Source organism: Acinonyx jubatus, chromosome A1, assembly GCF_027475565.1.
Source record: "Acinonyx jubatus isolate Ajub_Pintada_27869175 chromosome A1, VMU_Ajub_asm_v1.0, whole genome shotgun sequence".
NCBI lineage: Eukaryota > Metazoa > Chordata > Mammalia > Carnivora > Felidae > Acinonyx > Acinonyx jubatus.
Genome location: NC_069380.1, coordinates 193,655,079 through 193,677,216, shown reverse-complemented (window position 1 = coordinate 193,677,216; position 22,138 = coordinate 193,655,079). Strand labels below are relative to the sequence as shown.

The 22,138-nt window shown below is 49.9% G+C and overlaps 2 protein-coding genes across 12 annotated transcripts in view; one reads left to right on the top strand and one right to left on the bottom strand.

The window, feature by feature from the left end:
* Positions 1–3,628, top strand: part of TCOF1 (treacle ribosome biogenesis factor 1) — a 38,051-nt gene extending 34,423 nt beyond the window's left edge. For 10 of the 11 annotated variants that reach the window (XM_015083587.3, XM_053200283.1, XM_053200255.1 and 7 more), the window contains 4 exons: positions 423–971; positions 1,600–1,697; positions 2,376–2,419; positions 3,230–3,628. In XM_015083587.3, coding sequence (XP_014939073.3) covers positions 423–971; positions 1,600–1,697; positions 2,376–2,402 — 674 coding nt within the window. In that variant the 3' untranslated portion in view covers positions 2,403–2,419; positions 3,230–3,628. The remainder of the gene's footprint in view (positions 1–422; positions 972–1,599; positions 1,698–2,375; positions 2,420–3,229) is intronic. The other variant, XM_053200253.1, reaches the window with a different exon arrangement.
* Positions 3,629–4,800: 1,172 nt separating this feature from the next.
* The window catches only part of CD74 (CD74 molecule), a 29,936-nt gene continuing 12,598 nt past the window's right edge, over positions 4,801–22,138 (bottom strand). The window contains 10 exon segments of the mRNA XM_015083571.3: positions 4,801–5,404; positions 5,663–5,725; positions 6,153–6,344; positions 7,388–7,475; positions 7,797–7,892; positions 8,615–8,677; positions 9,216–9,295; positions 9,465–9,637; positions 13,479–13,587; positions 13,590–13,700. Of these exon segments, the coding sequence (XP_014939057.2) occupies positions 5,394–5,404; positions 5,663–5,725; positions 6,153–6,344; positions 7,388–7,475; positions 7,797–7,892; positions 8,615–8,677; positions 9,216–9,295; positions 9,465–9,637; positions 13,479–13,587; positions 13,590–13,700 (986 nt within the window). The 3' untranslated portion in view covers positions 4,801–5,393.

The following is a 22,138-nucleotide window of genomic DNA, read 5'->3' as shown; positions in this document are numbered from 1 at the left end:
AGTCCCACAGCCAGCTGGCGGTAGTCAGACCTGGAATCCAAGGCCCTTGCCTCCCAGCTCTGGACTTCTGACTGGACAAGACCATCTCCCTCCTGTCTGACCTTGCGTTCTGTTGACAGATTCAGGCCCCTTCCTCAATTAACACTCTGGAGTCTTTCTCCACCCCCAACCTGACTCGGGTTTTTCGTGTGAGGAGACAAGAGAGTGAAGTTTAAAACAGTAAAGAAAAGAGCTAAGTTAAAAGCTGCTGGAAAGGTGTGAGCCAGGAGACCCCGCTGGGGCAGAGTGACCACTGGGCTGCCCTTTCCCTGTCTGTACCACATCAGGGGAGGTTGGTCGTGTCCCTAGACCCTTGGCTCTTACACAGTGAGTCTGTTTCCTGACTCTCCCTGATCTGTGACCCCCATATCCTCTCTCCATAGGCAGAAGACAGGCTGGTCCCATGCCTCAGAAGCCCCGGAAGCCCAAGAAGGAGACTGGGAGCCCCCAAGCGTCCATGCTGGCGCTGCAGGGCGACATCAGCCGGCGCCTCCTGAACGAGCCCTGGCCCCTGAACGAGGCCCAGCTCCAGGCCTCGGTGGTCAAGGTCCTGACGGAGCTGCTGGAGCAGGAAAGGAAGAAGGCCGCGGATGCCGCCAAGGAGAGCAGCAGGAAGGCCCGGGGGGGCCGCAAGCGGAAGCTGTCGGGGGACCAGACGGCTGCCAGGGCCCCCAAGAGCAAGAAGAAGAGGCAGCCGGTGGCTGGGGGAAGCGGGGAGGGTGCAGTCTCGCCAGAAAAGGCCTCCGGGACTCCTAAGGGGAAATCCAAGAGAGCCGGAGCAAGTGGTGACATCAAGGAGAAGAAGGAAAAAGAGTCTCCTGGCTCTCAGGGGGCCAAGGAGAGGCCAGAAGGGGAGCCAGGGGTGCTGAAGGTGGAGGGTGGAGACCAGGGCAACCCCAAGAGCAAGAAAGAGAAGAAGAAATCCGACAAGAGTAAGTGGTGGACCGCAGCCAGGAGCGCGCTTCCTGCTGAGAGCGGGTCCCCGCTTAGCCAGCCCGGGCGAGCGCTCAGTTGCACAGAAGGGAAGGGCTGAGGAATGTTTGTTTGCAGCCCCCGGGCAGGTAGTGGCAAAGCCAGAACTGGGCCCCAGAGCGGCTCTGACTTCTGGGGCGATGCTCCGGCTTCTCAGGGGCCCAGGCACCTAGGTAGCAGGTTCCCCTCAGAGCTCCCAGAAGCGGCCCCCTCTCAAGCTCTGTACATGCCCGCATGCAGTGGAACCCCGTCATCCCCACGCTAGCCCTGTACCTTCGGTGACATTCCCATTTATGGGTAGAATGTAGCTTTTTAAAATAAATGTGTAGAAGTTTTAGAAAGTGAGTTAAAAATAGTCCAAGTGGTCTGTGGATGGGGCAGAAACCCCGAGGCGGGCCCCACGGGCTCTCAGGCCAGGGCAGGTGGTCACAGAGCCCTGTGGGTCTGTGTTGGGATGGTTCCCCGATGTGTGGGGAGAGCCGGGACCTGGCTTCGGCAGGAGTGGGTTCTAGGACCCTGGAGACCTGCCCTGTCTCCATACTGACCCCGCCGCTTCTGGTACTAAAGAGGTTTACTTTCTTTCCTTAGAAAAAAAAGACAAGGAAAAAAAGGAAAAGAAGAAGAAAGCAAAAAAGGCCTCAACCAAAGACCCTGACTCACCATTCCAGAAGAAAAAGAAGAAAAAGGTAGCATGAGTTCCTCAGGGGGTCTCTGGCCAGAAAAAGGATCCAGACCCCATCCTGTGCATGTCAAGAGTATGGGTGGGGTGAACCAGACCTGGTCCCTGCCGCCTTTCCATTCTCGGGGTCCAGAGGTTGGGGGTTTGCGAGTTGTGACACACTGGAGAGGACCAGGGGAAGGCAGGTGCCACCTGAGGAGGGACAAGGTCTGTGCATGTAGAAGCCGTGAGGTCTGTGAGGTAGAAGGATGTTCTTGGGATGGGTGAAGAAGAGCCCCCAGGAGGCTAGAGGCCAGCCAGGTAGGCTGAGGTGAGAGGAAACCTTCCCTGGGATGTGTGTACCCCAGCTCGCAGGGTATCCCCACCACAGAATTATGGGTTCCAAAGACCGATCACATGAGGTGAGGTGGGAGTGGAGGGTGCTCCGCACCTTACATGGGTGTAGTTCTCTCCTCGGCCAGCGGGGCTTCAGCTGTGCTCAGAAAAGCTGAGCATCTGTTACTCAGAGACCCAGGCTCCTTCCCGGGCAGATGGGGCCCCATCCCTGCCCTTGGGGACCCCTATATCTGTTCTCGGGGAGCCACGAATCCTCAGGAGGGAACCATCATATCGCTCCCGGTGGGGGCAGCATGGGGGGAGGGGGGGAGATGCTTCCAGTACATGCTTCTACTTGTCTCCCTCACAGAAGAAGACAGCGGAGCAGACTGTGTGAGGGGCACAAGAGGACAGGTATGCTTCCTGGCCCGGGGATCCCTGCTGACCTCCCCTCCCCCGTGAGGGTGGGAGGGCAGCTCTAGCATCTGGCGCGGTCACAGGGGGCTGGGCAGGCGGGCTGGAGAAAGTGGTTCCGTCCCTCAAGGTCAGTGGGACCAGCGAGGTGATGCCAGAAGTCAGAGCTGCAGAATCAGAAGAGTCCAGAACAGCAATGGCAGTGACCAACACGGGGCTCCCTGGGTGCCCGCGCGGCTCGTGCCTTAGGAGCCGGGCACGGGGCTAGTGCCTCTTTGTATATGAGGGTGAGGCTTGAGGTCAGATACGGCTTGGTCTCTCCCCACCACTGTCTAGTTCCTTTTCCTTTTGATTTTGTAACTTTGAGGGCATCGTCCGAGGCAGAGGAAGACGGTTTAGTCAGGCCAGGCCATTCCTGGGGATCTGGGCTCGCTCTCGGGGTGGTAGTAGGAGGGATTGAGTGTTCCACCCGGCCGATCGGCCCCAGCAGCCAGCAGCCTCCTGGAAATGGCGGTAGCCCAGCCTGCCTGGGTGTGGTGAGGGTTAAGTGGATCGCTAGAGCACTCAGCCCAGTTCCTGGGACGCGGGCAGGGCCACCAAGTGCCCTCTGTGGTTAATGCTCCTTCCCTGCATCAGAGATACCAGGTCTTGCTTTTGTTTTCTTCTCTTCGGAGAAAAAGGTCAGAAATCTTCCATCTGGGTGTTTCCTTCACCCAGGGATTTCTTAGCCAGGCGGTGACCAGCCCCGTGCCTCTGCCCTCTGCCCACCATGGGTTGGAATTGAATCTTTAAGCTTCCCTCCCTCCCCAGAAGACGACAGCCAGCTGCAGTGTCCGTGCTGGCCGAGCGAGGGAGCCCTGCAGAGAGGCTGGTCCGAGGAGGAAGAGGAGGAAATGAATCCAGATCCAGTGACCTCCACTCACTGATTCCACGTCTGACTTCTGTCCTGACACCGAACGCTTCATATAGATGTGTACAGTATATATATATATTTTTTTAAGTGACCTGCCTCCCCCTTCAAACACAACATGCCCAGAGGCCTCGGGACTTTGCACCTCTTTGCCCTGCAGACCTAGCAAGGCCCAGCCTACAGCTCCTTCCATCCCTGGTCTCTGGCTGATGCTGAGGCCTTGTCCTCCTCTATCAGTTTTTTCCCTGTTTTGTTTGTGGTTTTTTTGTAACAATTCAAAATAAAAGGCTTGAAGGAAAGGTGGGAGTTCCTAGTGCATCGGGGACAGACATTTTGCAGCTGACCTGTTCTTGGAAGGGAGAGTCTGGCCGACACCTGCAGGTGAACAAACCATCGCTCAGGATTTGTTCTTTACACATCAAGGCTCTGGGATGCTTTGGTGAGTGGGACAGACAGGTTGCCAGAGGAGACTCTGCAAAGTGCCCCCAGGTATTGAATCGGTGGGGAAGGAAAGCTTCCTGGAAGAAAGGGCGTCTCAGCTAAGGGGACCTGAAGCACGGTCATGGTCGATTTGCTAGGTCGATTTGCCTGCTAGGGCAGGCCAGGCAAGTACCCAGAGGCACGAAATGGAAGCGGGGGGTACTTTCCCAGCCACCTTTTGAAGTTAGGGTTTGAGCTGGAGGCAGGCGCTCTCGGGGAACCACGGGCAGAGGAGGAGCAGGAAAACCAGTTAGGCCTGAGGTGCCCTCGTGTCCAGGTAACAGAGGTTCTGTGATGGTGACGGTGAGAAACAAGGAACCCAAAAGAGCTGTCCGGGTGATCTCTGTATGACTTGGGGAGGGCAGCAGTGCGGTTGCCCAGAGCAGCGTAGAGCACCAGAAGTCATGGCGATTTCTCTCCAAAGCTTCGAGCCTTCTGCTAGTGAGAGTAGGAGGCCGTGCAGATAGAGTGCTGGGCCGGAGGCCTTGGGAGACCCAGGGTAGCATCCGGCTGCACCCTTAACCTGGGGCCCTGCCCCCGTGCTTGCCTCTGTCCCCGCACCAAGTGTGTCGGTCTAGAGCAGGTATGGTTTTGATAGGGGTGAGCCCCCTGGTTCTCCACAGCCCCCGCTCGCTGGCAGGCCTGACACCGGGCCTGGGTCATTGCCGTCTGTCCTCACACTCGTACTGTTCTTAGTACAGAAATGAGAACAGGGATCTGGGAAAATGGCAGCTGGACCGAGAGGAGCTTGCACTTAAAGAGCGATGGGCAAGAGCCTATTTCTTTTTGGAAGCAGAGTATTTCTGTGCGTTAACATGGAGACCCAAGTATGTCTGTATCTAAGGCGTGCACCCCCACAGCCCGCCTGGCCCCACGGGCCTCTGGGGGGCTCCCTGGGCTGCACCCTCCCACCCACACCGCTGGATTCAAGGTCTCTGTTACCTCCTTGGGATAAATGAACCAGATCCCAACAACAGTCAGGAACCAGAAGTGGTCTACTTACTATGTTTTATTCTCAGAGCCTCAGCCCTGGGGGCTAATGACAAGCTTGACTGCACACAGGGAACTGGGGGTTGGCAGAAAGGGAGGTGGGGTTTTGGAGAGGCTGGTTCTTCCTGGGTGAGTGTCGCTAGAGGGAAAGAGTGGCTCATCCCCCCTAGTTAAATAGGCTACAAAGCCAAGGCCGAAAGAGAGCGACAGCAAACATGTTGGGTGTAGGGAAGCATCGTGCCCTCTCCCTGCACCTTCCCACTTCGTCCATGGGCCTGGATCTTGGGGCTCCATGTTGGAGGCTGAACTGGGGGTCAGCCTAGCTCTTGGTTCACCTTCGTGGGCCGTGCATCCCTGCTGATATATGGGGGTTGGACAGCATCGTTAAATCTGTGCTGCTCTGACAGGACGCGTGTCCAAGGACGATGGAGAGCCAGGTGCCAGGGTGTCATGGAAGGAGGCGCAGAAGGGGGGCTGGTGAGCAGGGGAGCGGTGTGTAAGGGAGGGGAGAGGGGCTAGGGTGGGAGGAGAGAGGGGAGCAGGGAAGCAGTGGCCATGCAGGGCTGGTTGTGTGCTGGCGTCTGTGTCTGCTGTTCACATGACCACTATGGAGAAGAGAAGCAGCCGGTTAGGGTTGAGGTCCCCTGTTGTCCCTGACACTTCCCAGCACCCTGGGATCTCAGAGCAGTTGAGGACTTGCCACCCCTGCAGCCCCTAGAGGTGGTGCTCATGTGAAATGGTTGTCCCCGGGGAGGTTGGAGAATGACCCAGGGTCATGCTGCACTGGCCATTCATCCGTGAGGGATTCGGCCCCTCTGGGGATACATTGCTGGGGACCAAATGTCCCCTGCAGGAGCCCTTACCTTGGCCCAGGTCCGGCTTGGTCATGCCCAGCCCAGATGACAGGTCTTCAATGTCCACTGACTCTGCAAAGGAGTAGCAAGTCCATTTGTCACTTGGCAGTCCAGCCTCCCACACCCACTGGCGAGGGGCCTGGGTCATTCTTCCCAGCCCAGCCACAGGACTCTTGTCGGATGGCAACAACCAGGCGTGGTTGGGGAAGGCCACGGGAGGGGATGATGACACAGGATGGGTGGGCCTGTAGGACTCCCGGATGCACTGTGGGTGGTGCAGGGCTGCGTGAGCGTCACAGGTGAGGGACAGAAGGACAGACGAGTAAGTAGATGAGTGGAAGTGAGAGAAAAGGTGGATGGACAAAGGGGGTGGCTGAGCGGCTGCCCCCAGGAGCTCGACTGTCCGGGCCACGTGTGCGCCAGGAGGGACTTCTCGCCCCGCAGCCTTCCTGGACCTTCCTGCTCCTTTGACACTCCCTGGCCGAGTAGGCACTCTTACCACTGCAGTTACGGTGCCCGTGGCTCCTGGTGTGGGGGACCTCGGTGCCGTTGGGGAAGACGCACCAGCAGTAGCCGGTGCTCCCATAGCACTGGAGCGGCTTATAGTTGCCGTTCTCGTCGCACTGGGGCCTGAACGTGCCAGGGTGGACGGCGGGAATGCGGCTGACCTCTTCCTGGCACTTGGTCAGTACTGAAGCGACAGGCATGGCGAAGACAGTGAGTGAGCAGGCCCTGGGCCAGGGTCTCGGCAGAACGAGAGATCCACATACCACTGCTGTGGGCCTGATGCCTTCTGCCCAAGTGGCCGCGCTCACTCTACCCATTGCACAGATGGGGAAACTAAGGCATGGACCAACAAAGTCTGAGATCAGAGGAAGTGAATGGCCATGTGGCTGATTTATCCCAGAACCTGATGATTTCTTCTGACACTCAAGGCCTATTAAAGTTTGGGATCGCACTTGTGAGTCTTATTTGTAGGGAAAAGCAGTGGGCGTCTCGGGAAGTCTGAGCTGCTGTTACCGGGGTTATCCAAGTACAAATTGGGGCTTTGTTGAAGATGTAGAGGGAATTCAAACATCAGCTGGGAGTTGGTCGAGATGACACTGAACGTGCCTTCTGTGAACCTATGACGGAAAAATCGGAGGCCTAGGGTGGGGCGGGCCACTGTTCTTCTACTTCCAGACCTGACGCCCAGAAGGAAGACCCTGGCCCAGAGTTGCATGGCAAATTAGTGCCAGGATGGAGACCTGGCACTCTGCGATGCTTCAGGGCTGAAAATCCTGCCATACGTTGCCCACAAGATGGGAGGACCGCAAGGCCCTCTTGTCCGGCACCTGCTGGCTGTGAGCGTGAGGAGGTCCTCTGAAGGTGGGGTCATGAGCCCTCCCAGCCCCCTCAGGAACCTGTGCAGTGTGGAGCGGGGAAGACCTTGTGATGACACCTGGGATGTTTCGGGCGGTTTTCCTCCAGGCCAACTTGTGCAGCGCTGACCTCCGCAAGGGAGTTCATCCCCTAAAAGGAGGCCTCTGCCTTGTGGGCCCTCAGGCAGGATGGGGGCTGAGGTGGGGGGAGCAGCCAAGGCCAGAAGGAACAGGCAGGAAAGACAGGAATGAGAGCCCTGGAGAGTCCCAGTGCTTGGGTCAGGGAGTGATCAGGTCCTACCCTCTGCAGCTCCAGGAAAGTCCCGAGGGAGCCCCCAGAAGCCCTGGCAGCCCGAGGCTCCCACTCCCATACCTTTCAGTGGAATGTCGGCGGGGTGCTTCTCCAGGGAGTTCTTGCTCATTTCAAACAAGAGCCACTGATACATCCAGTTCTCGAAGACCTGATGGGATGAGGCAAGGGGTCAGGCTCATCAGCCCCCTCCAACCTTCCCTGGCTTTGCCCCTGGGGACAGACATGGGGGGTCTGACAGGGACTCGACACCCCAGAGTCCAGCTGCAGCCCGGACCCACGGAGTTTGGTCTAGGTGGTTCCTCAGCTGCAGCCCTCTTCATGGTTGTGGCTTTGTTGGTGTTGGCCAGACTACTGCAGCTCCCTGGGGATGGCTTCCCCGGACCCCACCCCCCTCCCTGTACAGCACCTTTTCCCAGCCCTGTCCTAATGTCGGGAACCAGAGGGAGCCAGTGTGGGGAAACCTGCTGACCTTCCAATCCAGGGTCCCCATGGTGTTCTTAAGGTGTTTCAAGTTCTCCGGGAAGTTCCCCTTCAGCTGCGGGTACACCTTCAGAGGGTCACCCTCCTGCAGGGTAGCAAGGCAGGAGGGAAGGTTTAAAAAGTGCTCCCCGGCAGGCACGGTGAAATGTGCAGCCCGTGTTCCCCTGGACCCTTGCCGTAACGGAGCCAGTGGGGACGGGAGGCGGCAAGGGCCTGTCCAGCGGCGCAGCTACGTGATCCCCAGGCTGGGAGTAGAGAAACCCAGGTTCCAGGCCCGGATCTACCACTAACCCCCAGTCTTCTTTCTACTCCTTGCAGACTCTTCCTCACCTTTCAGGCCTCCCCTCCTCCACACCCCCTCCCCTGCCGTCACTCAGTCGGGTCCTCTGCTTCTTTCCATGCAAAGCTCCCTGCGTGTCCCTCATCACCTGGTCACTTGTCTGCCTCCCACACTAGTCTGGGACTCCCATGGGATTAGAAGCGAGTCTGAGTGTTTCCCAGTGTGAGCCCAGAGCCTTGCAGTGCCTGGCACAGAGTAGACATGCAGAAGAAATTTGGGGAGGAAAAAGTGGGCATCTTGAGCAAGTCACTCCTGGGCTTTGGGCCTCAGATTCTCTATCACTCAAAAAAGGGGATGGCAGGGCTAGACTATGACATTGAAGGGTCACACTGGCATTCGTTCACTGATCCGGTGAGCCTGTCCTGAATGTCTCCTGTGAGCCCAGAATGGTGCAGGCCTTCGAGCAGGCTTTCCCTTCGGGGGAAACCTGGGTGGGTGGGCAGGGTCACTGGCTGGGTCCCACTCACCAGGAGCATGTGCATCACGTGGTCCTGTGTCATGTTGCCATACTTGGTGACGTTCTGCACGGGCTGTGGAAGGAAAGAAAAGGGGGTTACCAGCACTGGCCCACAGAGGAGGCGCCCTGCAGCAGAGCCAGCAGCTGGAGTCTGGGTAAGAGGCCCAGGTGCTCAACAGGAACAGGCCCATCTCTGCCACCTCCAAGCATGAGAGCTCAAGCCACTCACTTTACCTTCCTGCATCAAGGTCCTTATTGGTCAAATCTGCATAAGCTTTCCTGTCCAGGACTTTGGGGACAACAGATTGTTTTATGAATAAAACCATTACCCATCTAGGACATCAAGAGCTTTGGGAAAGAGGGGACTGAGATGCTCTGGGAAACGAGAAGCACTTTGTAAGCACCCCAGGGATGGCCCCCAGAGGCTCTTTCCTCCCCCACTCCTGGGAGCCCTCTTCTTCCTAGGGTGGGCCCTGTCCCACCCCTCACAGCGGTCCGCTCCCCCTAGCCATGCTTTTCCTGGCTCAGCAGTCCTCCCTGTCCCTTGGCACCTGCCCTCCATCTGGGCTACGTAACACCTCCCTGCTCCACCGTCCTGGGGTCGTCCTTACCGCCTGGAGCAGGCCTTGCATGGGCATCGTCTGCATCAGCATGGGGGTGGCTACCCGCAACTTGTTCAAAGGCTTGGCAGCTGTGGGAACAGGAGGTACATACAGTATGAGCGTGGGTGGCCCCAGTGCCCAGGGAAGAGAGTACTCAGATGAGGGAGAAGAAGGCGGGCCCGGCCGGGTGCCGGAATGGGGTCTCTGAAGCCAAGGGACGTGGGGTGGGGGAGGTCAGGATGGAGGCGGGGCACGCACGCTTGGGAAGCTTCATGCGCAGGTTCTCCAGCTGCAGGTTCTGTGCGGTGACCGTCAGCTTGTCCAGCCGGCCCTGCTGCTGGTACAGGAAGTAGGCAGTGGTGGCCTGGCCGGCCAGGAGCAGAGCCACCAGGACAGAAAAGCCTGTGTACAGGGCTCCTCGGCTGCACTTGCTGTTGGGGGGATGGAGAGATAGGTCAGAGGAGAGTCCACAGAGGTGGCTGCCCCAAGGACTGACAGAGTGGGGGGATGCCCCATTTCTATCAGTTCCTCCACCCCCTCGGCTACCCCTAACACACACACACACACACACACACACTTTAAGCACAAACAAGTGCCAACGGGCATGCAGCTTGAAAACATTCCCCAAGCCCCGTATTTCCAACCATTACTGTTCCTACGGTCCGCCTAAGCAGAAATCCTAGATCTATCCCCTGGGCTTAGGATGAGTGGGGAAGAGCCAGGGACAAGTGCCTTGTCCTTTCTACCAGGGGATTTCCTGAGGATCAGGACTGCCCTCCAGGGGAAGGCAGTCTTCATCCCCCACCTACCCAACCCCCGCGGTGAAATCAGAGAAAAAGGAAAGAAGTGGGACCTGGACAGCAGAGTATGTGGCCCACCTAAAAACGAGAAGTGAGGCCTTGACATTTCAGGGGCAGGTTGGGGGCACTGGACGATGTCAGACTAGAATAGGGCCAGGCACCACCCCCTCTGGGGGCACATCCTCTGCCCCAGACTCTCAGTGTCTTTGAGCAAATCTCTGCTGTTCTTTGGGCCTGTCATGTGGATGCCTCTCACCTCAGCAATTCTAGGATCTGGTAGTTTTCTTCTTTGAAGTAAGATCTGACTGTGACCACAGAAAATATTTCAAACGATGATACCTACCCAGGGGGAATTTCAGCGGGAGTGTGGCGCTGAGCCTGTGTAACTGGGAGAGTGTCTCACATTCCCTAAACTGGATGGCCCTACTGGGAGGAGTAGCCAGATCTCAGCCCTTGGAGCTGTTGGCCTTGGATACGGTTTGCCAGGGCACATGGACGTGGTACAGTTTAGGGAAGGTAAGGATCCTGTGCCAGGAACCTGAGAGTTCCTGGCCTGTTTTCTCCCACCTCACCCCAGAGGCGGGACTACTAACTAGAACCCTGGTGGGAACTGTCTGGAAACTGTCGGGACGAGACTGCATTCTGCTTACTCCAGGAACCAACAAGGACACTTTAGGAAACTCCAGAAGACCCTTCTGCACAGTAACTCTTGACGTCACAAACAGAGCTCATTCTCATTGGCTCTCTGCTTGCCAGTCCTCTGCATTTTCTGGGCCAAGGTCCAGACCAAAAGATTGTTGTTCTGTTAGGACAAAGCAAACACCCTGCATGGGGAAGAGGAGACCAGACAGGAGGGGAAAATGAAAACAAATCCCACTTCTAGGGCTTCTCAAGGAATAGGGGTAGCCAGCCCCTAAAGTTTGTAAAAAGTCCACCCAAGCCAGGGTCTTGTCTGGGCTCAAGCTCTCCAGCTCATTACCTACAGGCTCACGCGCGCTCCTTCCGCAACCCCACACCCAGTCTAATTCCAGTCTTAGGAGAAACTGAACGTCAGTTTCTCATATGAGCATAAGAATCTACACAGCCATATTGGAGATAAGGCCTGGTATGGAACCCTGGCTCTGCACCCCCTTATCTCAGGGACCAGGGGCAAGTCACTTAACCCCTCTGAGTGAGTAACCTGAGATAGGAACAGCTACTCAAAGGGTTGTTACAGAAAATAAGATCCTGAGGGTAAAGCCCTTGGCTCCATACCTAGGCACACAACACTGAACACTTTCTCAGGAGTTAAGAGTTAAAACTTAGCATCTGGTTTCCTTCCTCTTTTTGCATCTTGAATGCGGTCCCCTGGTTCTGAATAACTGCCAACTCTTGTCGCCTCTATATTCATTTCCTCCTTTCCACTACCTCCTTCTTAAATAAACAATAATAACCGGCTGAAGTCAGGAGCCAACCAGAACTAGCAGGAATCATGATACAAATGTTGCCAGGCAGAAGTGCTCACAAAAGGGTCTGAGATCAGCTCAAGGCTGGAAAGGACTGAGCACACAGGGCAGGTCAGTTTTAGAAGCAGTAACTAAACTAAAAGGAAAACCAGACAAAGATTTGAGGAGGGGGCACCCTCTCCGTACACTGAGCCCATGCTGGGTCTGCAACTCACTGGGTGGCCTGAACTCAGAGGGCCTCCATCTCCCCTCCCTGCAAATCATGCTTCCAGATGGGGGCCAGATGGTAGTGAGCTCACACTTTGAAATCAGGCTAGTCCTGGGTTCAAATTCTGACTCCAACACTCACTAGCTGTGATAACTTAGGTAAGTTGCTAACTAACAAAGCCTCAATTTTCTCTTATGTAAAAATGGGGATGGGGTGCCTGGGTGGCTCAGTTGGTTAAGAATCCAACTCGATCTCAGCTCAAGTCTTGATCTCAGGCTTGTAAGTTCAAGCCCTTCACACCTGCTGGGTGTGACGCCTACTTAAATAATTAATTAATTAATTAATAATAAATAAGTAAATAAATAAATAGTGTGGGGATGAGAAAAGTACCCGAGTCTAGGGTTACTTTGAGAATTAGGATTGGGTTTAGCACATAACTAATCACAGTAATTACTAACAGTGACTGAGGACTGGTAACAGGTAGACAGTGAAAGGGGACTATCATCGTGGCTAGTATCATCATTGTCTTTATTTTTACTGAGACCCAGAGAGAAGCAGTGATTTGTTGCCTGGTTACCTGTCTCGCAGAATGCAGTTCCTCATGACATCTCTGAGCGTCTCTCCCAAACCCCTTTCTGCCTGGTAACAGCTGACATCACAGCTCTAAATCCCTGTAATTTGCAAATTACCTTTTTTTGTTTTTAAGATTCTATTTTTAAGTCACCTCTACACCTAATGTGGGGTTCGAACCCACAACCCTGAGATCAAGAGTCACATGCTCTAGTGTCTGAGCCAACCAGGACCCCCAATTTGCAAATTACTTTTTGAAGACTGGGGACTATGAGGACACAGGGTAACTGCATTCTTTTTTTTTTTTTAATGTTTATTTTTGAGAGAGAGATAGAAGGGAAGGGGCGCAGAGAGGGGGAGCGAGAGGGAGAGAGAAAGAGAAGGAGAGAGAGGGAGAGAGAGGAAGAGAGAGGGAGAGAGAAGGAGAGAGGGAGAGAGAGAAAAAGAGAGAGAGAAGGAGAGAGGGAGAGAGAGAGAGAGGGAGGGAGGGAGGGAGACCCAGAATCTGAACAGGGTAGCTGCATTCTAACCCTGCTTTTTTTCAGGAAACATCTGGATGAGAGAATCCTGGGGCTGGGAGAGGGGTCCCGGGGTCCTCTGGGTGGCTGCTCTGGCCCCTTGCTACAAAGGAGAGGGACACAGGCAGGGCATGCCCACATCAACCTTCAGTGCCTTCTACAAATTTAGCCAGAGTCCCCCTTTGCCTTTCCCCGACCCCTTCCAGCATCTCTCAATCCCTCCTGTAATGGCGGACGCGTCCATCGACTCAACAAACACCTGTGACTATACTTCCCTGATACAAACTCATACACTGGTCCGTGGGAATTAGAGAGAAACCCCACTGTGATGAGCTGCTTCTACCATCCTCTTTGCGAAACTCTGTTTCTCCATCTAGCATTTTCCAAATCTCGTCCAAAGTTTCTAACCTAGGATTCACAGTCCAGCTTCCCGAGGTCTGTGAAGCCTGTGATATTGTTTAAAACTCTAGGGAGAGAATCCGGGGCACTCTCCTGATTTTCAGAAGCGTATCGTGCAAAGAAATATAAAACTCCTGCCCTCAAGAAGCCCCCTCATTGTACAGGAGGGAGAACAGAAGACCTGAGCAGGCCAGAGACTTGCTCAACATCACCCAGAGTCAGGGCCTGAATCTAGCCGTCCTGCGGCTCCCCATCTAGTGCTCCTCCCGCAGCACCTGGGCATGTCTGTGCGGTCCGGGATTTGTGTGCTCTCTCCCGAAGCTCACACATACCTCTCCGGGGCTGCAGGGCGCTGGCCCAGAATGGGCAGCTGCTCATGGTTGGAGATAAGGTCGCGCTGGTCTTCCATGGTTCTGGCCTCTAGTCTTCCCCACCACACTCCTGCTGCTGCTGCTGCTGCCTCCTGGGTGTCTGGGACCCTGAACCCGTGGCCCACCTCTTGAAGTCGGGGCTGAGGAGGAATCTGATTCGTCCACAGGAGGCCACTCCGCCCACTAGTTAAAGTGGAAGTGAAAACCACAGAGCTGGAAATACCCCCACTTGGGCAAAGCTGCCTTTAACAGGGCAGGATGAGGGGGTGGTGATGCTCCCCAGACAGGTGGAAAGGCCAGCATACTTCCATTGGTTGCTCAGGGCCCTCGTCACTTGTTTCCGGGCAGACCTTTGGATTCATAAGGCACTTTGGATATTTCAACAAACAGGCAAATGTTCACTCCCTAGACAGGAAAACACTTTGAAAGAGAAAATGCCTTTGTCTCCCCTGTTCCCCCATAGATAGCTGGGTGCAGAAAGGGAGAGGAAACGGTGGGCTCAGTGATCCCCCTGCTGCCTGCTAACTTGAGCATTTCATGAACTGAGTCCATGTTTCTAAGGCTCTGGGACTAACATTAACTGCCACTTACTAAGTCCTCCTTTGTGCCAGGCACAGTGCTAATTGTTTTACATGCTTTGTTTTATTTGATCTTTACAGTGACTCTTTGAAGCCTGTTTTATTTTATTATTTCCATTTATAGGGAGGGACACAGAGGCTTTTGAGAGGCTATGTGCTTGCCCAAGATCATGCATCCAAGAAGTGGGGAGTCTAGGTTTTTAACCACTCGGCTCTTCCGTCATGCTGATGTCCAAACCATGTATTTCAAATTCAGGACAGTGGGGGCCTCTGCGGAAGGCCTGAGAAGGGAGATTTAACTGTGTTGGCAAGGTTTTATTTCTTACTATCTGTGGCTCACATACCACATTTGTTTTATTAATCTTTATGTCTTTTATGTGTTTCAAAATTTACATTAGTAATTTTTAAAATAATTTTAACAGCTTTTAAAGACTTTGTGGTTTGGGGTGTCTGCGTGGCTCAGTCAGTTAAGTGCCCAACTCTTGGTTTCAGCTCAGGTCATGATCTCATAGTTTGTGACTTTGAGCCCGACATCAGGCTCTGTGCTGTTAGCACAGAGCCTGCTTGGGATCCTTTCCCTCTCTCTCTGCCCCTCCCCTGCTCACGTTCTTTCTCTCTCTCTCTCTCTCTCTCTCTCTCTCTCTCAAAACAAATAAATAAAGTTTAAAAACCCATAAAACCTGTTAAAAATAAAAACAAAATAGACTTTGTGGTTTGAAGATTCAATGAGTCTAAGATTTCAAAAGTCAAGGGAGATAGTATAGGTATTTTGAGGAGACGGAGAAGAGCAGACATGGCCTTCAATGCACCAGACCGGAGTTCAAATTCCAAGTCAGGAAGACCTAGCCCATGACCTGAGCCAGTGCCTTGACCTTTCTGAATTGTTTTTCTCCTTTGTAAAGGAAGGACAATAATACTAAACTTGCTAAGTTGTAAGAGTAAATAAGCATTTAGCACAGAGCCTGGTAGCCATAGGAGATGCTCAAGAAATGAAACTGTTACTCAGATATTTACTAGTTAAGATATTTTCTGGATAATCAAGACAAATGAAATTATGTATCCATACAAACTTGAACACAAATGTTCATAATAGCCCTTAAGTGGAAATAACCCAAACCCAAAGTCACTAGATAAACAAATTGTGGTTCACCCATACAATGGATACTACTTGCAAAAAAAGGAATGAACTATTGATACATATACAATCTGGATGAATCTCAAAATAAGTATACTATATGAAAGAAGCCAGAACAAAAGAGTATATACTGTATGATTCCATTTAGACAAAGTTCTAGGAAATGCAAACTAACTTACAGTGATAGCAAAGAAATGAGTAGTTACCTAAGGATTGAGGGGGTGTACGGGTGCCTGGGTGGCTCAGTAGGTTAAGCGTCCAACTTCAGCTCAGGTCATGATCTCGTGGTTTGTGAGTTGAAGCCCCACGTCGGGCTCTGTGCTGACAGCTCAGAGCCTGGAGCTCACTTCAGATTCCATCTGCCCCTCTCCTGCTCACACTGTGTCTCTCTCAAAAATAAATAAATATTTTAAAAAAATTTTTAATGAAAAAAAAGATTGAAGGGGTGTGGTGCAGGAAGGGACAAGAAGGAGGGATGACAAAGTGGCACAAAGAAACTTTGGGGGCACTATCTTGATTGCAGAGCTTTATTCATGATGTATGCACATGTCAAAGCTTACCAAATTGTACACTTTAAATACACAAAATTTATTATGTATCAATCATACCTCAATAAAGCTATTTTTAAAATAAGACTTTTGGGGGCACCTGGGTGGCTCAGTCAGTTAAGTGTCCGACTTCGGCTCAGGTCACGATCTCATCATTGGTGAGTTCGAGCCCTGCATCAGGCTCTGTGCTGACAGCTCAGAGCCTGGAACCTGCTTCAGATTCAGTGTCTCCCTCTCTCTCTGACCCTCCCCTGCTCATGCTCTGTCTCTCTCTCCTTCAAAAATAAATAAAAACATTTAAAAAAAATTTTTTAATAAAATAAGACTTTTTAAAAACATTCCTTTTTTTTTAAGTTTATTTATTTATTTTGAGAGAGAAAGCAAGCAGGAGAGGGGTAGAGAGAGGGAGAGAGAATCCCAAGCAGGCTCCAAATAGGGCTCAAATTCACAAACCATGTGGTTTCTAAGCTGAAACCAAGAGTAGGATGCTTAACTGACTGAGCCACCCAGGAGTCCCTTTTAAGAACATTTCTTAAAACACAGCGACAAAGAAAAACAGTGTGTTGTACTTCAAAAGTCACTATAAAGAAAGTAAAAAGTCAGCCCCCAAATAAGAGAAAATATTTACAAATTATACATCTGATAAGGGTCTAATGTCCAGATTATATAAAGAGGTATTAGAACTCAATAGTCAAAAGACAACCTAATTTCAAACGGGCAAAGGATTTAAGCACATCTTTCTCCAAAGATGTACAAATGGCCAATAAGCACATGAAAAGATGCTCCACATTATGAGTTATTAAGGAAATGCAAATCACAGCCACAATGAGGTGCCACCTCACACCCACTATGGTGGCTATAACCGAAAAGACAGACAATAACGAGTGTTGACAAAGATGTGGAAAAAATGAAAATGCCATATTTCTGGTGGGAATGTAAAATAGTATAGCTGGGGCGCCTGGCTGGCTCAGCCACAGAGAATGGCCACTCTTGATCTCAAGGTCCTAAGTTTGAGCCCAACATTGGGGGTAGAGTTTACTTTTTAAAAAATAAAATAAGGGGGGGGCGCCTGGGTGGCTCAGTCGGTTAAGCGGCCGACTTCAGCTCAGGTCACGATCTCGCGGTCCGTGAGTTCGAGCCCCGCGTCGGGCTGTGGGCTGATGGCTCAGAGCCTGGAGCCTGCTTCCCATTCTGTGTCTCCCTCTATCTCTGCCCCTCCCCCATTCATGCTCTGTCTCTCTCTGTCTCAAAAATAAATAAACGTTAAAAAAAACTTTTTTTAATAAAAAATAAAATAAGGGGCACCTGAGTGGCTCAACTGGTTAAGAGTGACTCTTGGTTTCAGCGCAGGTCGTGATCTCATGGTTGTTAGATTCTCTCCTTCCCTCTCCCTCTGCCCCTCCCCACTTGCTCTCTCTCTCCCAAAATAAACTTTAAAAAATTAAAAAAAAAAATTAAAACATGGTACCCCTACTTTGAAAAACAATTTGACAACTCCTCAAAAAATTAAACAGGGTTACCATATGAGCCAGTAACTCTGCTCCTAGATCTGGCACAAGAGAAATGAAAGCATACCCCCACACAAAAACCCGCACACAAATGTTCTTGGCACCATTGTTCTTCATACCCCTAAAGTGAAAACAACCCAAATGTCCATCACCTGATGAGTGAATAAAATGTGGCATATCCATACAATAGAATATTATTTAGCCATAAAGAGGAGGTAATATATCAACAGAACTGTTTTTTTTTTCCAGAAACAATGAAGTACTGATTCATGCCACTAAATGTTTGAATTTGGAAAACATCATGCTAAATGAAATAAACCAGACACAAAAGGCTACATACTGTATGATCTATTTCTGTGAAATGTCTGGATTTCCATAGAGAGGGAAATCCATAGAGAGAGAAAGTAGATCAGTGGTCGCCGGGGGCTGGGTGGGGAGGGGAGGATAGAGAATGATTGCTAATGGGTAGGAGGTTTCCTTTTGGGTGATGAATATATTCTAGAATTAGATAGTGGTGATGGTTACACGACTTTGTGGATATATGGAAAACCACTGAGTTGTACAATTTTAAAAGCTTGAATACTGTGTTATGTGAATTATAGCTCAATTTAAAAAAAGATTTCTTGGTAATGATGGCTCGAACACACATATAGCTTCACTTCCTCTCTCAAATGACATTTTTTTAATTTAAACTATAAGGACAAGGAGGACAGAAGAGAAAGCAGCAGCAGAATTTTGGAAGCTGGAGAGCATATACACTAGAGGTAACTCCTGTAGCAGATCCAGAAAGCTAAATCCTAAACCTGCAGCTAGAAAAGCTGACAAGCCACCTATTTACATGGCAGATGTAAATCTGCTCAGGAACTGGGATATTAGGCAACTGGGTAGGAGTAAAGGTGGGGCTAAGAAGAGGAGGATTGGTTGGAAGTCTGCTTACCAAACAGTTGGATACCCACTTCCTTTCCTGCCATAAGTTCCTCCTCCCTCTCTCAGGGAAGACTGGAAGTTTATCCTCTGGCACAGCATAGGACATGGGCTGGTACTAAAGCTAAGAGTCCCAGCCTTCTCCCCACTCCCGGTTCCCCAAATGCTAGAAGGCAGGCCTGTCCCTCCAGGCAGTACATGAGAAGATCCTTCTTTGGGGAACATGACCATCCCAGGAGAAATGACCTAAAAATTCTGACATTGGGGGTTCCTCAATGAAACGGATAATGCTATAGGGGAGCTCTCAGTGGATAAGCCCTACTCATGGATCACAGCTTCTACTGGTTTTTTAGATAATCAAGGGTTATAGAATATCTGAAGAAAGCCTCTAACATAAAAGAGAATGAACAAAACAAATAACCAAACCCCCAAAAAGCACCACGGAGGAACAAAGTGGCCATGATTAGCATTAGAGACATAAAATATGATACTATACCCATGAACAAGAATAGATGCCCTTAGAAGAAAAACACAGCTGAAAAAAAGAAGAAGAAAAACACAGCTATTGAAGATTAAAAGCACAAGGGCAGATATTAAACAATTGGTAGATGGAAGATAAAGGTTTTTTTTTTTCGTTTCTCAGAAAGATAAATTTCCCACAAAGACAAAAGAAAAACTGGAAAGAAAAGAAAAGAGAATTAAAGACAAGTTTGGAAAGCCCAACAGCCAAATATCAGAGTTCCAGAAATAGAGAACAGAGAAAATCAAGGGGAAGAAATCATCAGTGAAATAAGTCAGTACAATTTCCAGAATTCAAGGGCATAAATTTCCAAACTGAAAGGGCCCAGGGAAGACCAAGGAAAAAGTATGAAAATAGTCTCAAACCAAGGCACATTACGGCGAGGCTTCAGAAAAATAGAGACAAAGATTCCGCAAATTCCAAATTTCCAAAAAGGAAAAAACAAAACATATACAAAACACCAGGAATCACAATGACTTTGGACTTCTTAACAGCAACCCTGCAAACCAGAAGATAATGGAGCAATGTCCTCAAAATTCTACGGGAAAGTTATTTCCACCCTGGCATCTTCTCTGAGCCAAATTATCAAATATGTGAGGGTGTCATGAAGATATTCTCAGACATTCAAGATCTCAAAATTTTTCCTTTCTCAGAAAGCTTCAGGAAGGTATGCTCCACCAAAATGAAGGCGTTCACTAAAAATACAAGGAGACCTGAGACACAGGAAACTGAAATTCCACTTGTGAGACAGAATAGGGATCCCCAAGAGGGTGGTGCACAGAAATTCTAGGAGTAAAACGAAAACATCTACATTGGATCAGGCCCAAAGGCTCTGAAAGACATCTCAATGTGACAAAATTGATACATATCTGATATGTCTGATAGATATATGGTATGTACTGAGAGGCAATTTAGGTAGTTTTTGGAGAGTATAAAATTAAATTATGATAATTTCACTGAAAATTAAGTAAGTGAAGGAACATTCATACACTGTTGGTGGGACGCAAACTGGTGCAGCCACTCTGGAAAACACTATGGAGGTTCCTCAAAAAGTTAAAAATAGAAGTACCTCATGATCCGGTAATTGCACTACTGGATATTTACCCCCAAAATGCAAAAACACTAATTCAAAGGGATACAGCACCCCTATGTTTATTGCAGTATTATTTACAACAGCCAAATTATGGAAGCAGCCTAAGTGTCCATCAACAGATGAACCGATAAAGAAGATGTGGCACATATACACAATGGAATATTATTCAGTCATTAAAGAGAATGAAATCTTGCCATTTGCAACAACATGGATAGAAGCAGAGAGGAGAATCTTAAGCAAAATGTCAGAGAAAGACATATATCGTATGATTTCACTTATATGTGGAATTTAAGAAACAAGAAAACAAGGGAAAAGAAAAAAGAGAGAGAAAGACAAACCAAGAAACAGATTCATAACTGTAGAGAATTGATGGTTACTGGAGGGGAGGTGGGTGGAGGGATGGGTAAAAAAGGTGATGGGGGAATTAAAGAACACGCTTATCATGATGAGCCCTGAGTAATGTACACCTGAAACTAATATAACACTGTATGTTAACTGTACTGGAATTAAAATTAAAAACTTAATTTAAAAAAACAACAAAAAAGAAGGGCTGTTGGGTGGCTCAGTCCATTGAGCAACCCACTCTTGATTTCAGCTCAGGTAATGATTCCAGGGTTGTGGAAGCAAGCCCTAAGTCGAGCTCACACTGAATGTGGAGACTGCTTAAGATTCTCTCTCCCTCTGCCCCTCCCTGACTCCTGCTCGCTCTCTCTCTCTCTCTCTCTCTCTCTCTCTCTCAAAAAAAAAAAATAATAATAATAATAAAATTTAAATAAAAAAATTTAAAAAGGGGTGCCTTGGTGATTCAGTCAGTTGAGTAACCAACTTTTGGTTTCGGCTCAAGTCATGATCTCAAGGTTCATGGGTTTGAACCCCACATGGGTCTCCGTGCTGATGGTCTGGAGCCTGCTTGGGATTTTCTCTCTCTCCCTCTCTCTCTCTGTGCCTCCCCTGCTCATATGCACATTCTCTCTCTCACACAAAATAAATAAATAACCTTAAAAATTTTTTGAATAAAAAATAAAAGAAAACAGGGGCGCCTGAGTGGCTCAGTCAGTTAAGCAGCCGACTCTTGATTTCAGCTCAGATCATGATCTCGTGGTCACGGGATTGGGCCCCAAGTCAAGTTCCATACTAGATGTGGAGCCTGCTTAAGATTCTCTCTCCCTGTCTCTCTACCCGTCCCCTGCTCACATGCTCTCGAAAGAAAGAAAGAAAGAAAGAAAGAAAGAAAGAAAGAAAGAAAGAAAGAAAGAAAATTAAGCAAATGAAAAACCAAGACAACTATTAAGTCTTGGGAAAACAGAAGTTATATATGAAATCAATAATAATCCTAGTATACTATGTAACTCAACTTGAATGTCATACACATTGTCATAATATGGTAAACATTGAATGCTGATCATAAATAACCAAACATACAATAGAGGTATAAGGGAGGAGGAAAGGACAAGAAAGAGTGACATAGAAGGACAGAAGAGGAAAGAGGGCTAAATCCTCATCTTCCACTGTGAAAAAGCAACCAGATAATGTTTAAAATTGAAAAATCAGGAAGTAAAATCAGAAGTTATTTAGAGATACAGAGATAGATACCAAAAGAATCAGCTAAAAAAGTTTAAGTGGTATAAAGAGGAAGATGAGGAAATGCTATTTTTCACAGTAAGCCTTACAGAAGTATTTGATTCTTCGAATATGTAAATTTTTGTAACTTTGATACAAAGGAAAACTAAATTTAAAAATAATGAAAAAAGGGGCACCTGGGTGGCTCAGCCGGTTGAAGCCTCCGACTTCAGCTCAGGTCATGATCTCGCGGTTTGTGGGTTTGAGCCCCATGTCGGGCTCTGTGCTGACAGCTCCGAGCCTGGAGCCTGCTTCAATTCTGTGTCTCCCTCTCTCTCTGCCCCTCCCCTGCTTGCACCCTGTCTCTCTTTCTCTCAAAAATAAATAAACATTAAAAAAAATTTTTTTTAAATAATGAAAAAATACATCAAATTCAATTGATTGTAAGCTGACTGTGAAAACAAAATGGCAGGCCCAAACCTTTTCCTTGTGAAGCAACTTTAGGCTAAGGCCAAAAATGACCCCAAAAGTCAACCTGCTCTTGCGTGCAGGAGACTGGAGACTAATTCCAGCCAGGAGGGTGGACCCCAAGACTGAGTTTCTCCAGGGTGGGTGGGAGAGGGCTCTAGGCCCCACTGCCTACTGAAGGAGCCCTATGCCACCCCTCTCCCTGCATTGGGAAGGAGACAAAGCGGTGAGGAGCAGGAAGACTTGGTATCTAACACATCCTTAAGGTTAAGGCAGGATTCAACGAT